The sequence below is a fragment of the Cebidichthys violaceus genome, unplaced genomic scaffold (genome assembly GCF_023349555.1).
Source record: "Cebidichthys violaceus isolate CVI_PGR_0920_01 unplaced genomic scaffold, fCebVio1.0.p SCAF_23, whole genome shotgun sequence".
NCBI classification, from domain to species: Eukaryota; Metazoa; Chordata; class Actinopteri; order Perciformes; family Stichaeidae; genus Cebidichthys; species Cebidichthys violaceus.
In genome coordinates, this window is record NW_027176406.1 from 7,425,769 (window position 1) to 7,445,520 (window position 19,752).

Genomic DNA, 19,752 nt, shown 5'->3' on the forward strand with positions numbered 1-19,752 from the left:
CATTTTTCAATCCCTCAGCTGACGTAAGTGCAATGGTGGGGAGAAGAGCAGCACTTCTCACCTCTACTGAGAGACAAGGGAGCTGCCCCCAGCTGTCAGTTATGTCTACTGCGCCCCGAGTGACAGACCTCTTATGCAACCACAGATTTCACCTCTCTGCGCCTTTAAAGAAAACATGGCTGGTTTGACTCGGGAAGTCGAAGTCAGAGTTTGAGTGATGCCTGAAGATAGATCATCAAACTTTGGGGTTTTCAGCCTCTAGGGGTGACAATTTCAGTCTGTTGGTTTGGTCCAACCCTTTGTGCTATATATCTCAACAACTATTGGGTGGATTGCCATGATTATTTTTATGTATGGTCCCCAGAGGATGAATACCCCTGACCCTGATCCTTCGACTCCCCCTCTAGTACCACCAGCATGTCACTGTTGTTGCTTATTCTTTAAAATGTTTCAACATCTACAAGATGGATTGGCACAGCGTTTTGTAAAGACATTGGTGTTTCACAGATGATGCTTTGTAATGACTTTTACTCTATAGTGGCATCGTAATGCTCCAGTTATACTTTTCGCAAGGGCGGTCACACAGACTTGAGCTGACGTGGAATCATGACAAGGAAATGTTGGGATATTTTATACGCGCAGAAAACATTCTCAAAGCTCCTTAAAGTTCTCTCCTTTTCGCCACACATCCGAATAGTTGGAACATTTTGGATGTTCCCGGCAGGAGAAAGCCTGCTGCACAGAACCCCCGCAAAGGGCCGTGATCGATGGTGTTACATCACTTTGGCAGTGCGGACTCGCGCGGACATGTGGCCAGTATGAATAGTGCTTTAGGTTGGATATTTGTGATTTTGAGTGATATGTCTCTCATTAAAAAACCTCTCATCTTCAGGCCTTGTTTGCATCTTGTTTGGTTTATTAGTGTAACACTCTGATTTATCTTCAAAATGGTTTCTATCCTCTCGGTTGCGACCCAAGGTTTTCAAAAGTCCTTAATTGTACCTGTGGCTAAGGTAATGTGCATTACTCAGCCTTCTTATTATTGTCAGTTCAAGCAGAAAAATACCTTTTCTTTTCTTTGTGTCATTCTCGACCTTAAGTCTGTGAACTTATATGACACCCTCTCTGAATCAGATGCATGACCACCCTTGACCTCAGTGACAGTCCTCGGTCCAGCATGATGTGTAAACAAAACGTGCAATAACTCTAATTGTCACGTAATGCATGCCACAATATTTAAATTTCCCCATCACAGATATTTTTTTCCCCCTGAGGATGAAAAGATATCTGACATTCTGGACATGTAGTCAGTTATCACAGACCACACTCTGCAGCCCAAGAAATATGAAACAGCACAACCCTGCCCGCCTTCTCCAATGATTTGCTTCATGCACTCTGTCTAGGAGTGGTTCATAAAATGTCCCTGACAGGTTTAAGAGACATGGATCACACCTGGCATACTAATTCATCTGCCCCTGTTGTAGTCTGTATTTCCCACAAGACCTTTTATGAGTGATCTGAGAGCAACTGTGCTTCACATGTCCGATTCAGGCGTGGTGAGGATTGTTGTTTTTAGCCATGCTAGTGGCTCGAGGGATGGCAATGTCAGTCGGTTGGTTGGCGCGTTACTTTGGATACTTGTAATATCCTGAAATACCTGCCGCCACTATCCCCGCTCTGCTTCCCCAGAGAGATCGCCCGTCAGGTTCCCATGTACACTCATGACACTCTGACCCCTGTGTGTCACAAGTTGGACCAGAAGTTTCACACCTTGGAGTTGAAGCCTGTAAAATCCTTTCCCTTTTTAAGCACAGCAGGAGAGTTTCACACATAACTGACAGCCCCATGGATTCAGATTTCACTTCCCTGTGATGTTATTTTTGGGTGTAATTAGTATGTATGTGGGGGTGGGGGCTATGAATCAGGCAACTGCAAAATGTTCACTCAACATTTCAGTTATCTGGTTTTAAGATAACTTGAAGTGAGGATACATTTTGGCACTAAAAGAGGCATTGAAAATATATGTAGAAATCTTTGCCCGTGAGCCTCCGATACCCTGAGCATGACAACGTCTTCATTCTCATCCTAATTACCCAGGATCAAAGCTAAGGCATGCTGATAGAAGGATTTCCTTTCCCAAAAAGAGGTCACCTGCTCTGAATTTACTTGTATGTATTTTTATACATTAATGACGCATAACGCTGATACAGCAGCTTCTGAAGTATTGCTTATTTGTCGAATGACTTTCATTGTCTTTGTCGGACTGACCAGTCTGGTTTGTTGCCATCGTGTGTGTGTGTGTGTGTGTGTGTGTGTGTGTGTGTGTGTGTGTGTGTGTGTGTGTGCGTGTGTGTGTGTGTGAGCATTTCCATGGCAGTGAGGATGGGTGTGTCCCACCTGCCAGAGCAGACAGAAAGGAGATCAGATGGAGGCATCAGCAGAAAAAAAATATTCTTGGCATATATCGTTCTATGATGATGAACTCGGTCACCTTTAAAAGATATGTTGATATACATAGAAGATGCAGGCTTTTCTATGCATCTCATGTAGTTTGCTTGGATCTGTCAGATGGGAGGGGAATATACTTAGACTCCCTCATCTGTGAATTCTCCACTCCATTAAAAAAAAAAAGCTCATCACATTTTAGCTCATTCGTGACAGACTAATTAAGAATCTACATTTAATGTTCATAATACAGACTTACCCACACCTCACACTTCTAAGTTACTGTTTTATATAGCTCTGAATTCTACTTTTTTAAAGGCTGCATTTTTTTTTTCAGTCAGTCCCCCAAAAAATGCAAATATAGCGCAGGGAAACGGCAGGGGGACAAAGTTTATTCCAAAACGAGTGAATCAAGGGTTGGCTAAACTCATGTTCAGTTAACAAATCACAAACAACAAATCCTACATACTGAGGGAAATCTCTCCCTCAGTATGTATCTTGGTCACAAGTCTTTAATAACTAAATTTAGGGGATCCTTATCAAAAATGTTTTCTTTTTTTTTCTTTTTTTTGGGTGTAAAAAAATAACAGTACAGCTTACATGTTAGGGCTTTAATACAGTCTATTTACAGTTTAACATTTCCAGTTTTACACACTAAAAAAGTATTTTCCTTTCCCTCTTTCCTCCTTACAATAAAATCAAAGTGATGAATTTAATATTCAAGGAGGCAACAAATGTCTGTGTTCGAAAGCTCTAACTTCCCATTGCACCAGGATTGCTTATGTTCTTTGTCAAACCACCTGAAATCGAAGGAGTAAACATTGATTTCTTGCCCGACCTCTGACCCCATAATGCTGAGCCAATCATCCCATCTAGACATGCGATTCATCACAAAGGTTGTATTACCTTTGGTTCGGTCACCCTCTGGTGAACAGCGTTTCATAGTTGCAATGGAAGACTGAGCCCTTGTTGTGTGGTCAATAGCATTGATAACAGCTTAGTGGCTAAACAATCCCAAAATGTGCTAGATGGTCAATTCACTGATTGCAGCTGAGCTGGGACGAGGAAGAGAGATTATCTCATTTTGATTACCTTCCCAGGGAGATTACAGAAGAATTAACTGTGGCCCCACATACTGTGTGAGTATGAAAGTACATTTGCTCTGTAAAGACTATCGATAGTTTATTGTTGATGAATGTCTGTCTGTCTCACTTTGTGTGGAATCAGGAAGTGAGATAATGGTGTTGTTTCCTTTTTAATTACATTCAGTCACACATATAGTGGCACATTTAATGGCTGTCCATGACACAAACACACACAAACACATATGCACACACAATATACAAACCCACACTGCTAACAATGCTCAACAGATGTGGCAACTGTTAATGAACCAGGGGAGATCAAAGCAGGCAGCTCTTGTTATGCATCTGTCTCTCTCTTCTGAATATAGCCAGTTAGTGGCCTCTCTTACATCACTGTTGGCAAATAATGTTTGCGAAAACTGGCACGGTCTGCTGAATAGTCACCATGTTTTGGGATGCAGGCGCTCTGTTCGAATGCAGGCAGTTTCTCTGTAAAGCTCAAAAGTTATGTGCTCCAATGCGTGCAGTGTGAAAAAGGCTTCAAAGATAAGCTGCCAAGGAGAAACGGACAGATAACTGAGCACCTACTGTTGGTGTGTCCATGTGTGGAATGGAGCCGCAACCATTTGTCGACTAATCTGCAACTATTTTGCAAAGGATTAATGGTTTAGTCATTCTTTCAGCCAAAGTTCTACAATTGGTTGCAGGTTTTCAAATGTGAGAATTTGCTGATTTTCTTTTGTCTTGCATTATAGTAAGTTACAGTGGTGGAAACTAACTAAGTACATAAGTATTTACAATTCTTCTCAGCATTTCCATTTTATTCTAATTTGTACCTATTCTCCTATCACATTTATCTATTTTCCCCTGAAAATAAACATCTCATTAATCAATGATTTCAAAAAACAGTTGTCAGTTGCAGCCCTAGTGTGGAACACCCCACATAGAAATCAGACACACACATATGCATACATGGACACATTCATGCAGGCTGAGTGAGCCATCATCCTTTGCACCATTGACTCATGAGCCAGTCCATCCTTAGTGATATCGCTCTGAAATAGATTAAATTAGGACGAGCGTGATATGAATCATATTCTCTTTACTTTCATCTCTGACTGGAAAAGACTCAACTTGTGTGTGTGTGTGTGTGTGTGTGTGTGTGTGTGTGTGTGTGTGTGTGTCTATATTATTCCACCCCCAAACACTCACTGCACTGTTGGTTACCTTTTGCATCATAGCTGACGTGTGGTGTTCTTTTTAAAAGTACATTAATATACAATGCATTTTCAAGCGTTTGTTTAGTGGCTGAACGTCTTTGTTCAGACAAACATGAGGTCACCATCTTCAGACAGCTTGTTTTGAGAGAGTGACTCATGCAACAAGTGGACGTTAGTCATCGCGTAAGTACTGCGCCTCAGTTGGAAAACTAGATGCACTTTGTGTAAAAGTGTATTTGCATGCTTTTCATTTTAATCACCCAGCGGTTGATTTTCTTCCTGTGCAAATATAAAGTTAATTTTGCAGGTTTTTTATTGATGTTGTAGATCAGAAGGATTCAAATTTCCAAAAAAGCCTGTAGTCTTTCTGTATATTTGAGGACTTTAAGAACTGAAAGTCTTAAATACCCTAAGTTATCCATGTCTAGCTACTCATGTTGAGTCTTTAAATGTGGTTCCAGAGAAATATGTTACGGATACAACCATATGAGTCTGTAAGTGTCTGTGATGCACATTTTCGAGAGCAAGCACTGAAAAGAGGGGGGAAATAAGACAGCAGGAAGAGAGGCAGCTCTGGCATGTGAGGGGACGATAAAGGACCCATCATACAAATCAGGCTCTGACTCGATGATTACATCTTCTTCTTCTGAAAGCTTCCGCTCCTCTTTGAACCTTCCTCTGCCATTGTGCATGTCACTGACAGACCACACATGTCTATCTGACTTTTACTGGTTCTCAGTTTCTATACATGTTACATATTCTAAATATGTATAGTTTGTAGAGTTAACAGCTGACAGAGTTCTCCATTATCCACTCTCTCCCAACCGCCAGCCTGCCTTCTCTGAGTGGGTGCAATTAAAGTGCCAAGCTCCATCATTCCATCAAGTGGCAGTGATGGGTTTTTTTCCTGCTTGAACATTGAATTGAATTAAATTAAAATGAAGTTGGAGCTACAATGAGAGCCTGAGGCACAGTTGGACACACACAAAAACAGGGAATACGTGTGTGTGTGTGTGTGTGTGTGTGTGTGTGTGTGTGTGTGTGTGTGTGTGTGTGTGTGTGTGTGTGTGTGTGTGTGTGTGTGTGTGTGTGTGTGTGTGTGTAAGCGACCTTAACTTTAAGCCATTTTGCTGGATTGTCAGTAATTGTTTTTGGTGTGTTTATATAGAAGCTTCAGCTGTTACTAAAAGTTGTCAAGCATTCAGTTCCGTCCAAGTGGGTGTGAATGTGTGCCCATGCACGTGTAAACGTGTGAGTGTGTGTGTGATTTGGATCGGGGTTCACTTCTGCCTCAGGAGATGTTTGTAATTAATGAAAAGCAGCTTTGCCACCTGCTGCCCTAATGTCACTGAGACCTATAGAGGCGAGCCCTGAGGAGCACCATGAATATTTAATCATGGCATGAAAGAGGAGGGAAGTGACTGGTTGGAATATGGGAGCGTCGCTGGACGAAGCTGTTGAAAGATAGAAATGGTGAAGTATGTTGATTAGCAGAGATGCCTGTACCGAGAAACCGAAGATGAGGCGTATAACGGGGTTAAGGGTAAACGATTTGGACACAGTTTTTTCATCAAGTAATGCCATAACAGACAGTCATTATATTTAAGTTATCGAAGTATGCCGTCTCACAAATTTCATCTCATTTCACAGCTAAAACTGTGAAAGGCAATAATAATGATAATAAATAAATTATAAACAATACTAATGGTGCATAATTAACAAACAGATGAAAACAAGGAACCCGTATAATTAAAGAAAGAATCGCAAATCATTTATTCAGCTTGTAAAAAAAATGAATTTCGCAAAACCACCACAGTTCCCCTTTTTACATACATAATGTGTTTGTGCAAAACTCAAATCCTTTCACCACAGGTTGCAGGAGGACATTACAATGAAATCTATCCAGGGATGGATTGCCTTGCTACCAGAATTAATGTCACATGCAATACTTAAGACTTGAGTTATTTATTTATTTATGTTTTTCTGAATATATACAGATTCAGATTTTGAGAAACACTATAATGAATCTGAGTAACAAATGTAATGGCAGATATTCTTTGGAGAAGTGATTAGAAGTGAATGTGATTATTCTGGACGAGTGTTCTCGTTGAGAAAAATGAGAGTGGGGGGCAGAGCAGAGAGAGGACGAGGCTCTCCGGCTCTACCACTGCTGTGGTATCATAGAAATGAATGAGGAAGCCTGCGTCTTTGGCTCAGTGCAGTTGTCATTGTGAAAGAGCCCTGAGGCCCTCTGCTCTTACAAATAGTCTGGGGTTTTTTTCAACTTCACCAGGTCACCCAAATGAAAAGGTCAATAACAGGAAGGTTCCGGCTATTACACTTACAGCACATTAGGAGGTGTTTTGGGGAAGCAGACTTTGCTTTTTAAGTCAAAGCTGTGACTGTTGAACAGAAAACCTTCCTTCTTAACCCTGCATATTCTGACAGAATAATGATGTTGATATCAATTTATATTAAAATATAGTCGTATAATAATGTACAAACAAATAAAAGTAACAAGTAAAAACATGACATCAAAAAATGTTGCATGTATTTTTATGAATTTATTTTGATAATTTCCAACAAATTGAGCGTACAGGCAATCAGCACCAGTTGAAACCATTGTTACCACATTAGCGAAGGTCAGCAAGTAGCCCAGAGTGAATAAATCCCATAGAGTCTACAGGTGGTATTATGTCTGGGTCTTGTGTAATGTGATTTATTGTGCTGCCTCTGTCTCCAGGGGAATACCCAGTGCATCTTAATTTAAAGTATTTGTGAAAGAGTGTGTTGTGGTTTAAAAATGTTGGTGATGCTGTATCCAGGATTGTGACGGGAGGCCATATTTAAACAACGATGTATCACAGGAGGTACCAACTACTATAGAAAATTAAATGTCTGTAATCAGCCTCTTAAATTACATATGTGAAAGTGTCTGCTTTATTTAACTGCTGTCATCACATCAAAAATATTCTTATTCTCACATTGTGTCTGACTGTAATAATCATAATAACTTTATATTACAACATAATAATAGCCATACACTTAATGAATGCAGGCTGTGAGCTACTGTTGGTCCTCTGGTTCAGTAAATACGGTACTTGATAGGATCTTTTGGCCTAATTAAATTTCCTGACATCAAATTATACAGTATGTCCACTTGATGTTGAGGCATGAACGTAATGAATCTCAATTTATACGTTTTTAAATCACTGGATTGGCAAAAAATTAAACATTACCGTTTCGGGAAAATGTACTACTGTATATCATAAAATATATATCTAGAAAAAACAAACCAAACCAGACTGTAATGCCCACCTTAGAGTTTGACTGATAAAATCAGTGCTCATCTGTAGGCAGAAAGAGGATGGAACGTCTTACTGGGTACAGGAGTGTGTGCATATGTCTGTGTCAGCATGACTTAGAAAACTTGACAGCTGTGAGTCGGGTTGACTGCAGAGTAGAGCCCAGCGTCTCTCTTTGCCCTCAGTTCTAACTTATTTCCCCCATTGCTTTGACTTCTGACGTGTGTGTTGAGGCCAGGCAGCCTTATGCGCACCATTGAGCTCTCAGAATGAAAGAAAAGACATTGAGGAACGGCGCCATACAGCCTCTCTCTCTCATTCTTTTGTATCAGTACAGTGAATTTGTCTCATACACAACCTTTTTGTGTCCATCATGCTCCTCTCCTTCGCCTCACGCCACTGCGATTAATGTTTTATTGGCTCACTATTTCACGGACCCTATGAAAGCTCCTTGTGCATTTGTAATTCATGATCCCTGTGAAGTGCTGTTTGAGTCATTCTGTAGGCCTATTGACTGTACCTTCCCACTTATGTTCCTTTTATGGGGCAAGATTAAATAGCTAAAATCCAGTGTCGGACTGGTAAGTAGAGCAGTTTGTGTTTGAAGATGTGTTCTGTTTGAAGGGTGTTCGGCGCTTTGTTCAGGAAATTAAATTGACCTGAACGTGGTGCAGGCTTGTAACTACACAGAGCTGAGCTGTGTCAGCTTGTAAGATGTTGAAGCTTGAAGAAGTTATGAAAGTAAAGGGGAGACGGTGTTGCTGGAAGTGTGATTGACAGTTTGTAATCTACAATACCTTAATTCACCTTCGTTCCACAGTAGACTTAGTCATATAAGCTGCTCAGATACTTTTTTTCATCCTGCTCAGTCCACACTCTCGGTGCTCATGAAATCTTATTATGTCCCTGTTCTGGCTGGTTTCCAGTAATTCCTCTTAACAAATTCAACATAATTATCAGTGTAATCAAGTCGGACTAGCCACCCAAAATCCTTACGGTGCTATCATGAGTCTCTTTTTCTGGGTCACTAAATATTTATGAAGCCTCCGAGCACATTGTGAGTTGTTTTTAGCGACAACAACAACAACTGAGAGGAAGTCTTTTGAGACTATGATTCCTATCAGAGCACACTTACAAACTGCAGCTTGACTTGTTCGTGAATATGTATGAGATTCCTCCTTTGTGACTGCCAGGGAGGTAAATCAACCAAACACGTCAACAAAGACCATATCTTTTTGGAAGAGCTCTGCTGGTAGATTAACAGCATCTTGTCGGGGTTGAATATCTTTTCTTTCTCCTCTGGGATCGAGGAATGAGAAGGTCATCAGCGTCTCTCAAGAATAACTTGGAGGGTGTGAAGGTGGCGGAGACACCAGGTGCTGTTATCCACATCGGTGTACTTTAGAACGATGTGGGTCACTGAAGAACATCTTGACCTCTTATTTTCTACAGCAGTCACCAGCTCACGGAAAATGGGAATGCATTTGGTGAAATAGATGTGATGATTCTATCAGCATTTCCTCTAGAACTCAAACGATTAGTTGATTCGTCCATTGACAGAAATTCAAGTCAACTATTTGATGATCGATTAATCGTTCCAGTCATACTTTGGTTTACCGAATGTCTGCAAAACAAAAGACATTCCCATCAGCCTCAGCTGTACTGTGTTTACGTCTGAGAGCAAATGTTAGCATGCTGACAAGCTAAACTTAGATGGTGAACAAGATGAACATCATACATGCTAGGTATGTCATTGCGAGCATTATGGCAAGCACAACCTCATAGAACTGCCAGCATGGCTGTAGACTTTTAGTCTTGTTCAAGCAAAAATGCCAATCATTCTCTGATTTGTGCTTCTCAAATGTGAGGAGTTGTTGTTATCCTGTCCTATATACGATAGTAAACGGAATATCTTTGGGTTTTGGACCGACGTTTGAATAAAACAAGGGAATTTGAAGACACCATATTAGGTTTAGGGAAATTTAAATCTCTGACATTCTACAAATAAAATAATTATTAATAAATCAAGGAAATAATCTGCATATTAATTGCTAATCAAAATAATCTTTAGTCGCATCCCTAATGTTCTCCACACGTAGGGAAAGCTGTTGCAATGGTCTTAGAGTGTAGATTACTCAGATGTAATGGTCCTCTAGTTGCTCAATGAGGTGAAGGGCAGAGGGCACAGGTTCATACTTCGGAGCTGATTTATCTGTCTGAGACACTTCTGTTTACAGGCCAGGTGTGCAAATGGGCTACAGGGACTCCTCAGCCCAATTTGTACCGTAATGTTTGGTACAAAGCAATGATTTTACTCCTGCCATCATTCAGACTGAATTTAATTTGATGACAGGTTCTTTAACCTTTTGTGCATCTAGCTCTCTGACCTGGGAAAGTGCACGTCCATTTGGCTGATCCTCACTCTGCTCTGTGGTAGAGCAGATTGAAGCCGAGATCAGAGGAATGTCTTCCTGTGACGCGGAGACAGGGGTAGGCGAGGAGAGCAGAGGGCTTAATCCTCTGGAGGAAAGAGGCGAGGCTTCATCAAAAGGGACCAAAGTGATGTGGAGACATACACTATTAATGGAGAGAGGAGAGTGTGTCTAGTAGATGAGAGGTGTCTGACCACAAATTGACGCAGACCCACACCTGTGGTTGTTTTTTCTACACACTGAAGAACCTGTTTTTTCGTTGGAAAACGTGTTTAAATTTAGGCACTGTCACTTATGATTTCTTGCTTTCATTTCCAGAATAAAGTCCTGAACATTGATGGAGTCAAGGTGAAGCTCCAGGTAAGAACTTAAATTTATCCTGGCAATCATCAACAACTGCTCCTACACTGTTTCTGTAAGAGTTGTCGTCAAGAGAAAGGTGTCTGCCAAATAAGAATCAGGCAACCCCTGTGGCATTGTAGCCACCTGTCAGATCCTGTTTCCAACACCACCACCTGTCTCCAAGATAAAAGCCCATTTTAGGGTTAGCATTTACTGCTTTTTATGTGATGCATGAAGGAAAGATGAAGGAAAGATCTGTTTGTGGCCTTGTTTTATTAGGAAATCAATGATCTTGATGCAAAAAGCCTCTAAAAGAGAATTAGGGTATATTCATCTCCATGATTTTTTTCCATTAGGCTCTGAGTTTTCTTCCCTATTCCACACTTCATTCACTATTTTAACTGGTGCTCATACTGAGAACAACTCAGCATTGTTGTTTGTTTGATGTTTTCTCACAGAGCTAGTAATTATGTGAATCATCCCTAATGATCTGAATTATGGGTTAATGGAGGCTGGTGGATCGGGCCTTCGCTCTGTAATGTATTAATTTGGGTTTAATTGGCTCAAAGTCAGTTTGCAGAACACCATGCAGCCTACAAATAGAGAGAGGGAGAGATATTTTTCTTCCAGTAATTGGCGTCCTCCATTACTGCAACTTGGATCTGTGGAGGGTTGGTTGCCCTGTGGGGGTAATCTGGAGACAGAACCAGCAAGAAAGCTGACATGTCTCAGAGAGAGAAAGAAGAAGAGAAGGTCCTGGAAAAATCTATAAAAACAAGTAATATCTGCAGTCAACCTGCACAGATCTGCTAGGGAGAAAAGAAAATGTAATTGCTGTAGGCCGCTATAGACTGTGCTGCCTGATGAAAAAGAAGGACTTAATATAATGACCGAGACGGAGCTAAAGTAGAGATTAGGAATGTTGGGGAAAATATTAAATACAATATGTCCTAACCTTAAATCTGAACTAATTAATGTGTTATACTGTATTACTAATTAATCAAATGACTGTGTGTTATGTAAAAGGCGTTGTTTGTAGAGATAAATCACCTGATCTTGTAAAGTATTTTAGCATCTCTTAGCTGATTGTTTTGTAGTTTACAGCCTTCAACTTTAGTGTTTTTGTTCACTCTCATCACTCTAATCGACTTTGCTTCCGGTTAAAAAAACAAAACATTCATAAACCTCATGTAGCCTACCTTTCCTGCGCCAAATGGAAGGAACATATTAGACTTGCATTAACCAGGTAGAAGTAAACATGACTCCTAATTACTGCTAATGTTGCTCTGTGTCTGCTGATGCAAGCATTGGTAACTTTACCTAACGTTACCTTTTATTAAGGTTGATGTCAATGTTGTGTTCACAGCTTACTGCGCTGCCCTGAAGTGGCCAGAAAAAAAATCAATGAATGCGGCTTCACGTACGGCTCTTTTTAGATGCTGAATTCATAATACAATGGACTATTCAATAGTCCTGCGTATCTCATTTCTATATTCCAGACTTTAATCGAATGGAGGGTTTCACAATGAGCTCCAGCGAGATGGCTGAGCAAACAGAGAGCTTATTAAAAAGATAGAAACTTCTTCTTCTATTCAGTGATTACCTTTCTCTGTTATTCTCTGCAGATCTGGGACACAGCTGGACAGGAGCGCTTCCGCAGTGTCACTCATGCCTACTACCGTGACGCCCATGGTGAGACTCTCACACACATATATACACACACACACACACACACACACACACACACACACACACACACACACACACACATATATATATATATATATATATATATATATATATATATATATATATATATATATATATATATATATATATATATACACACAGAGAATTTATTTTTAAAGCAGAGGATTAACTTTTGAGTGAAACAATCAAAATTTGCTGTTACCCTTCAAATGCTTGACATGCACCCTAATATGCAGATTATGGCCTCATTAGAGTGCAGTTCAGTGTAACATTTAGATTTTTACAGCCTAATGCATGGAGTGTAGATTACATGTTGTGGCAGAGAGGAAGCTCTAAAATACATACATGGTTTACTCTTCCTGTGCACATCAAGGTACAATAAAAGTGAGTTTTTGGAGAATTCTTGTTTAGACTTGCCATGAGAATATATTTTATATACCAGTTACAATCCACAGCTGTGTAAGTGTCGAGGCGTAGATGAGATTGCTCTCCTTCCACTGTGCAGTATTATCAAGCACCGAGGTTTTATAACTCTTCTCCTGGGGTGGAAGGACAACACGTTCCGGATGCATGGGACTCTTTGATGATCCGTAATCAGTAATCACAGATGAGTGTGTGTCTTCATGTGTCTGTCTTTTTATTCATTGTGATGTTATTGTTATTAGCCATGCAAGTTCATTTAGAAAGCTCATAGTGGCAACACTCTATCGGTTTCTCACAAAGCTGGAAATCAAGGCAGAGCTGCTTTTAGTAACTTGGGCATAAACCGTAAGTGTTTCATTGAATAACAGCTTGAAATGAGATGAAATGTTCATGGAAGAACTAAAGGATTTTACAATTACACACAGAATAGCTTTTTGTGCAGGACTGGCTTTCCTCTTAGGGTGGCTCTGCTCCTTTTTTGGTACTTGACATTCACACAATTTAGTTTGTGTTTGTCATTTTATGTATGGAGAATGCATCACCAGGTTTGGTCTTTTAATCTCTGGGCAGTTGGGGATCCCTGTGTGATCAAAGGGAAGTTTTACCATCTGGATCTGTGTGTCCGTATAATCTATTTAGGTTTACGTGTGCACATGATTTATAAATCAGACACAGCCCTTGGCAGGAATTATGTGCGGCACATTTCTAATAACACGGATGCAGTGAGTGGAGAAAATGTTGAACTTTGAGAAAGTCGGTTTGCTGCGGAGAAAAACCTGCACCGAGTTTAAAAGATCCTCATCACGATTTCGCATCAGCTCATGTCCGTGCAACCATTCTTGCGGGAAGTAAAACCGAGGTTTAAATGATCTCTGTGTGTGTATTATCCTCATTATGCATGTCATGCGTTGGCGGTGAGTCTGCATAAATATAGCAGGATTTATTTGTCTCTGTCTGCTGGAAGAAGGAGACCCTGGAGGACTTTTAGCTGGTCCAGTCTCAGGCACGATGCCAGGGAACTTGCCTTCTTCTGAAAACCACATCACATACACTATTCCATAGTACTACCTACCTTGTAAAATGAATGGGAGCTGAAGGGTCATGTAAATGAATGAACTTTGTGCCTGGAAATATGGAATACTTAATATGGAAATACCACAGCAAAAAGCACTCATTATTTGAACACATGGAGATACTGAGCCTATTTATGTGCTGACTGTGATACACTGCTACTTTGTCTAACTTGAACAAACTCCTGTTTCAGCACCAGGCTGTCAGTGACGTTTTGAAGTCTATGAAGTGTTTTTCAAAAGGCTATGCTGCTTTGGTTTCCGCAGCTTTCAAAACTTTGTTCAAACAAAATTACTGCATTGTGATCTGCCTGCTTACCTTTACAATGTGTGTAGACTTAACTGTTATTCTCTCTGTGCTTCCCATGAACTCTGAAAACAAACTCAAGTTTCTTTCTGCAAAGTCTACTTTTGTCCTTCATTGTATCCCCACCGTGAACTAATCATGTAACAAAATGATTGCAGTTGTTGCAGGTTTAGAGTAGGCCACAGTGACTTGTGGCTATTTATAAACCAATGACAGTGACATCATCATCACACACTGAAGTCCACGAAAATGCTAATTATTCACCTGTGAATATTTCTCATTAAAACTATCCGTTAGCAAAGACGTCCCTCACATGGTATTGAATTAAATGCAGATGGAATCGCTTCTTTAAATAAATTCAAATTAACTTTTACATTTTAATTTAATTTGAAAGGAAGTTCAAACATCACTATGAAAGATTGAATTAAACACTTTATTTCACCAAACCAATTAACAATATAAAATGATTTGCAGTCAATTAATTTTGAAACAATACTTAAACTTTTCTGTTTGTTTTTCTTTAGCTTTGCTTCTGCTGTATGACGTCACGAACAAAACATCCTTTGATAACATACAGGTAAGTAACATTTTGTTGATCTTAGTTTGTTCTAGTAAATGATTGTAAAGTCGTTATAACTACTTTGCAACATCCTAAATGTTTTGTGTCACATCCAGAAATCTCTGTCAATGTTATTCTTACCTACAAGAACAGATATTGCTATTATTTCATACACATGTAACGCCTGCCATGGCAATTTGTAATTAAACTGAATAAACATTCCTTTTAGATTATATTCGTTGATTAAAAACTGATCACAACCTCAACTATTGTCAGGAAAGGCTCAGTAACATCTGATGAACGAATGAATGGTACGGCTTTGTAGTGCCCAAATGCTGAGCTTCATGGTCAATGTCATTTTTGACAACATCATTATCCCACATTTTTATCAAAGTCAGTCTGTATGACAGATAGTTGAACAAGCAGTGATCTGAAGGAAAAGGGGGAGAAAAATATATCAGAACAAATGGGAACAAGAGGAATGAGGGCGATAGAGTGTGTCCTTCGTCCTTTCTATGGACCACAGGGACTTATTGATGGTCCCCCAGCATCTCCATGCCTCTATTTCTCTCCATCTCTACCATACTATTTAGTATGACAGAAAAAAATATTTAGTTTGTCCCAATACATAGTATGTCTAATGCAATATGCCAAAAATACCAGGATATCCTACTGCATCTGGTTTAATTTTGCAGAATGCAAGGCAGCATGCATTTCTGGCTATTCTGACGCACAATCCTCTGTGCAGCTGATATATGAGCAAGGGATTCAAAATTCAAGGTGCAATTTTATGTCCCAATTGAATGCATACTGCATGCGAGAGTCCGTACTTTGTAACCGCAGCTGCAGTATGTACTAAAAGGAAGGAAAAATTCAGATGGTGAAAATGAATTGACATGGCTGCTCTCCCTCTTAGAATCAAGTATTGGAAGTCAGAGCCAGCAACATGTATGATTCTTTCAGTTTTAGCATGAATTTTGAAATTCTAGACAGTAACCAAAGAGAAGCAATGCGTTATGTCTGCCCTCTCTGCTGTACCTCCTCTGCTCTTTTCCTAGTGCACCTAACCTCACAGTTTATTAGAGATGAATGGCTTTTATTAAGCACTTGAGTTTAGTTGTTTAGTTGTTGTAGTTTAGTTTTTTTAGTTTTTTAGTCACTGCTGGGTCATTTGTTGTCTGCATTTTGAAGCATCCAACTGTTATGGAGCAGTGTGCAGCCACACTTCAGCTAACAGAGACCAGCTCCAGTCCTGAGGAGGGTGTCCCGGTCAATAGCAGTAAGATGAGTGACGGAGGAAACCATCATGGATAGAACATGCATCTAAGACACAGAAAGGTCCCAGTCAGCCCAGTGGGGTCCACTGTGGCGCCTTTCCTGCTGGTTGGCACAGACTGTTAAATGTTGTGGCTGCATTCACTCTGACAACAGGAGCACTGATAACAGATTATATGATGAAGGATAAAATTGATTAGAATCATCTGAGCACTCATGCAAAGGAAACCATTCATTAGCACACAGGAGAGGATTTTATTTCCTGCATGACCAGATAGATACACAGCTTCATCTACTAAAGGTCAACATGCTTCTATAAAAACTGTTGTTTGATGCAGTGTGTCCTGCAGAACACAGCAGCTTACAAATCAAATCACAATCTAGTCTTGGCCACCCAGACATATTCAATTTATTGATTCAGCTAATTAAAAGAGGGCAGATGGCAAACCTGACACAAGAACTTTCATACATTTTATTTTTGTCATATATTACCATAATTATGTGCATGTAGAGAGCAAAGAGCATTACAGTATGCATTTCTTGATAAAATTTCCTTTTATTGTAAGTCAGTTTCTTCTTCCAAGTACCTTTTTTGTTTTGTTTATCCACATTGATTCTTAAGTGAACAGTGAAAACAAAACAAACTGATAATACCTTGAAGCAAGAGATTACATAAAAAGAAATACAGCAACACAGGGAGGCATGATTTGAAAGGATACAGAGGAGAAGTCAAACTGAGTATATCCTTCCCATCAATAGAACAAATAATATCTTGGATCAATAATGACAATAAAGTGTTTTTGCAATCCTGTTGTATTGAAAGGAAAAAGAAAACTGGGCAAAACTAAACAGCACCACTAGTCCCATTTCGTGAGTATACTGTAAAACATCACCAAGTTGCCACCTGTCGAAGTCAATAGCAGTTAGGACACAAAATGACAGCTTCTCAGAAAACATCGCCTCAAGTCTTTGTGTTGTGGAGAGAGTTTTACAGATCTGACGATTAAATCAACTGATCGATTAGTTCACGAAATCAACGAATGAGTGTTACTTGACTAAGAATTTCTTAGGTCGAGGACAGCGCTAGTTTTTAGTCTCCCAGAGATATCTTTCTTCAGACAAACCCTCTCCTGCCCTGCTTAGCCTTCCCTGCTCTCTTTTTTAACTCCACATCCACATTCAGTCAATGTCTATTACAGCGGGGAGATATGCTGACGGTGAGCTACAGATGCCTGCTGGCACACCGCTGCCTAACGAGCACTAACTCATGTTAATGAACGCTAATGGTGATGAATGCCGCTGATGAAGGAGAGGGAGAAGCAAGAGGGGCAAATCATTCTCTCCTCCTCTGCCCTCAGACCTGCTTCCCTCTGCAGTGTATTATTGTCTCCCTAGCTAGGAGACCTTTAGGCAAGCAAAGCAATGTCAAAGGAGCTGTCCATCATCTCAGTGAGAAAGACTTAACACTTAAAGAGACAAAACAATGCGTCTTGTGCTCTGACTTGCTACATCTGAAACATAAACCACTGTCATTTGGATAGTATAATTGTGGTGGTTTAAAGATTAAAGTGTATTTTCATTGAATCTGCAGATCAGTATGAGCTTTCTTTCATTTGTGAGCATGCATTTCAAGCTTCAGCTTACATCCAAGGCTGTTTGTAACAGTCATATGAATCATTTTGTAATGGTTTTTAAAGGCAAAGACAAACAACATATTTTGCTGCTTAGTTTTATAAAACTTGCTGAATTGCTGACGTGTCCTTGAGCCAAGACACCAGCGCCTGCCGTGCTGTTTTGTAGCTCAACCTTTAGAAATCCCCACAGCAGTTTTCATCAGCATTAAGTCACCGACCCAAGTGAAGCAGTCTCGTAAGACACAAACTTTCTGTTTCATATTGACTGTTAACAGATCAATAGCTCTGACCCGGATGAGAATACATTCTCTATGAATACAATGAAATGATTCCTATTGAACAGTCTGACTTTGATGCTGATTGTTAAATGATCTATTACTTTACAGCTGCAATTGCTCTCACATCTGTGTGTGTTTGTGCCCGTGCTGATGCCTGAATGCTTGATCATGCTTATGTGTCTGTGTTGTAGAAATCCAATACAAGCAATGACAGAGATGAAACCTTCATTCATCTCTCTCCGTCTGTCTCCAGGGCCATGGACTGGCTTCAAATGAAATGGCCGCCTGCCTACCTCATAGCTGTTAGTTAAATGTCATGGCACAACCGCACCAGATGGTGATGAGAGAAAGTGTCAGTAAATAATGCAGCGATATGAATTCAAATAGCATTAATTTATGATTATCGGAGACTCTGTCGTTTAAGAAGTGAACCGTGTTGTACAAGTGTTGCACGAAGAAACACATCGTGGGTTATTTTGCAGCATCAGGTTCTATGAAAGTTAGTGAAGGCGCAACACTCAGTAATCCTCATTCAGCAGCTTCTTCCTCACACATCACCTGTAATTTTGTCTCCTGTGTGGAACAGTATTAGCCTGTGAGGTCCACTGCTTCAGTAGATGACTGCCTGTCCTTGACTGGAGGCATATATGATGCAGCCAGCGGAGCGTAGTCCCGCAGAGGCAAAGTGTCGGTGTTCAGCTGCTTTCTGTGGATATTTCCATTTACTTCGATGTCAAAAACAGATGGGACGCTACGAACACACACTCAAACACACTCAAACACAGCGAGATGAATGAAGATGTCCTATAAGCTGCCTGCTTGTTATTGTTGTTGTTGTTGTTGTTGTTGTTGGAGCAATTCAATTTCCCAGAAGGAATAAAATAAGTGAAATACCTTAGTGGATGTATTTATGTTGGAGGTGTATGATTATGTCTATGGAAAAAACTTCAGTATAGCTGAGAAAAGAAAAGTAGAATCTACTTTTTTTTCATCCTTTCTATGACCTCTTTGTTGTAGGGGGTGTGGAAAAAGGAAGGCCATCATCTTGCTGCTCTTTGTTACACAACACATTTCTGCCTGCTCACCAAAAAAGTGCCTTTTATGTTCCTCTGAGTTTATTGCAACTCTGCAGAAGGAAGCACTCTACCTGGGAAGGGGCTGACAAAGGTCAAAGCCATTCAAACTCTCTCAGAAAGACACAGTCGGCAAATCATATTTCCATTCTATCTCTTCTTTCAGCATCAAAAATCACCTTGAACTATTGAGAGAAAAGACAGACAGCTTTTCAGAAATGAAAGAGCCCAACCGCCCCTTCAGCTTTCTGAACTGTCTGCATCTTTAATACAGTGCCATGAAAAAGTATTTGACCCCTTCCTAATTTTTTCTAAATATTCTATATTTGTCAGACTTAATTGTGTCAGACCCTCAAAAAAATAATATAAGACAAAGACAACCTGATTTAACATACAATACAGTAATACAAAATGAAGGTTTTGGAGTAGCATAGTCAACGTCCTGACTTCAATCCAGTTGAGATGCTGTGATACGACCTTAAACTGTTAGTTAATGCAATCCAATGTGGCTGAATTAAAGCAATTCTGCAAAGAAGAGTGAGACAAAAGTCCTTCACAGCAATGTGAATAGCAGTTATCAGAAGTGTTTGGTGT

At 40.0% G+C, this 19,752-nt stretch overlaps 1 protein-coding gene across 2 annotated transcripts in view; it reads left to right on the plus strand.

The window, feature by feature from the left end:
* LOC137878138 (ras-related protein Rab-26-like) overlaps positions 1-19,752 on the plus strand; it is an 85,926-nt gene that overhangs the window by 49,457 nt on the left and 16,717 nt on the right. For both annotated transcript variants that reach the window (XM_068718278.1, XM_068718277.1), the window contains 3 exons: positions 10,806-10,847; positions 12,455-12,521; positions 14,864-14,916. In XM_068718278.1, the coding sequence (XP_068574379.1) occupies positions 10,806-10,847; positions 12,455-12,521; positions 14,864-14,916 (162 nt within the window). The remainder of the gene's footprint in view (positions 1-10,805; positions 10,848-12,454; positions 12,522-14,863; positions 14,917-19,752) is intronic.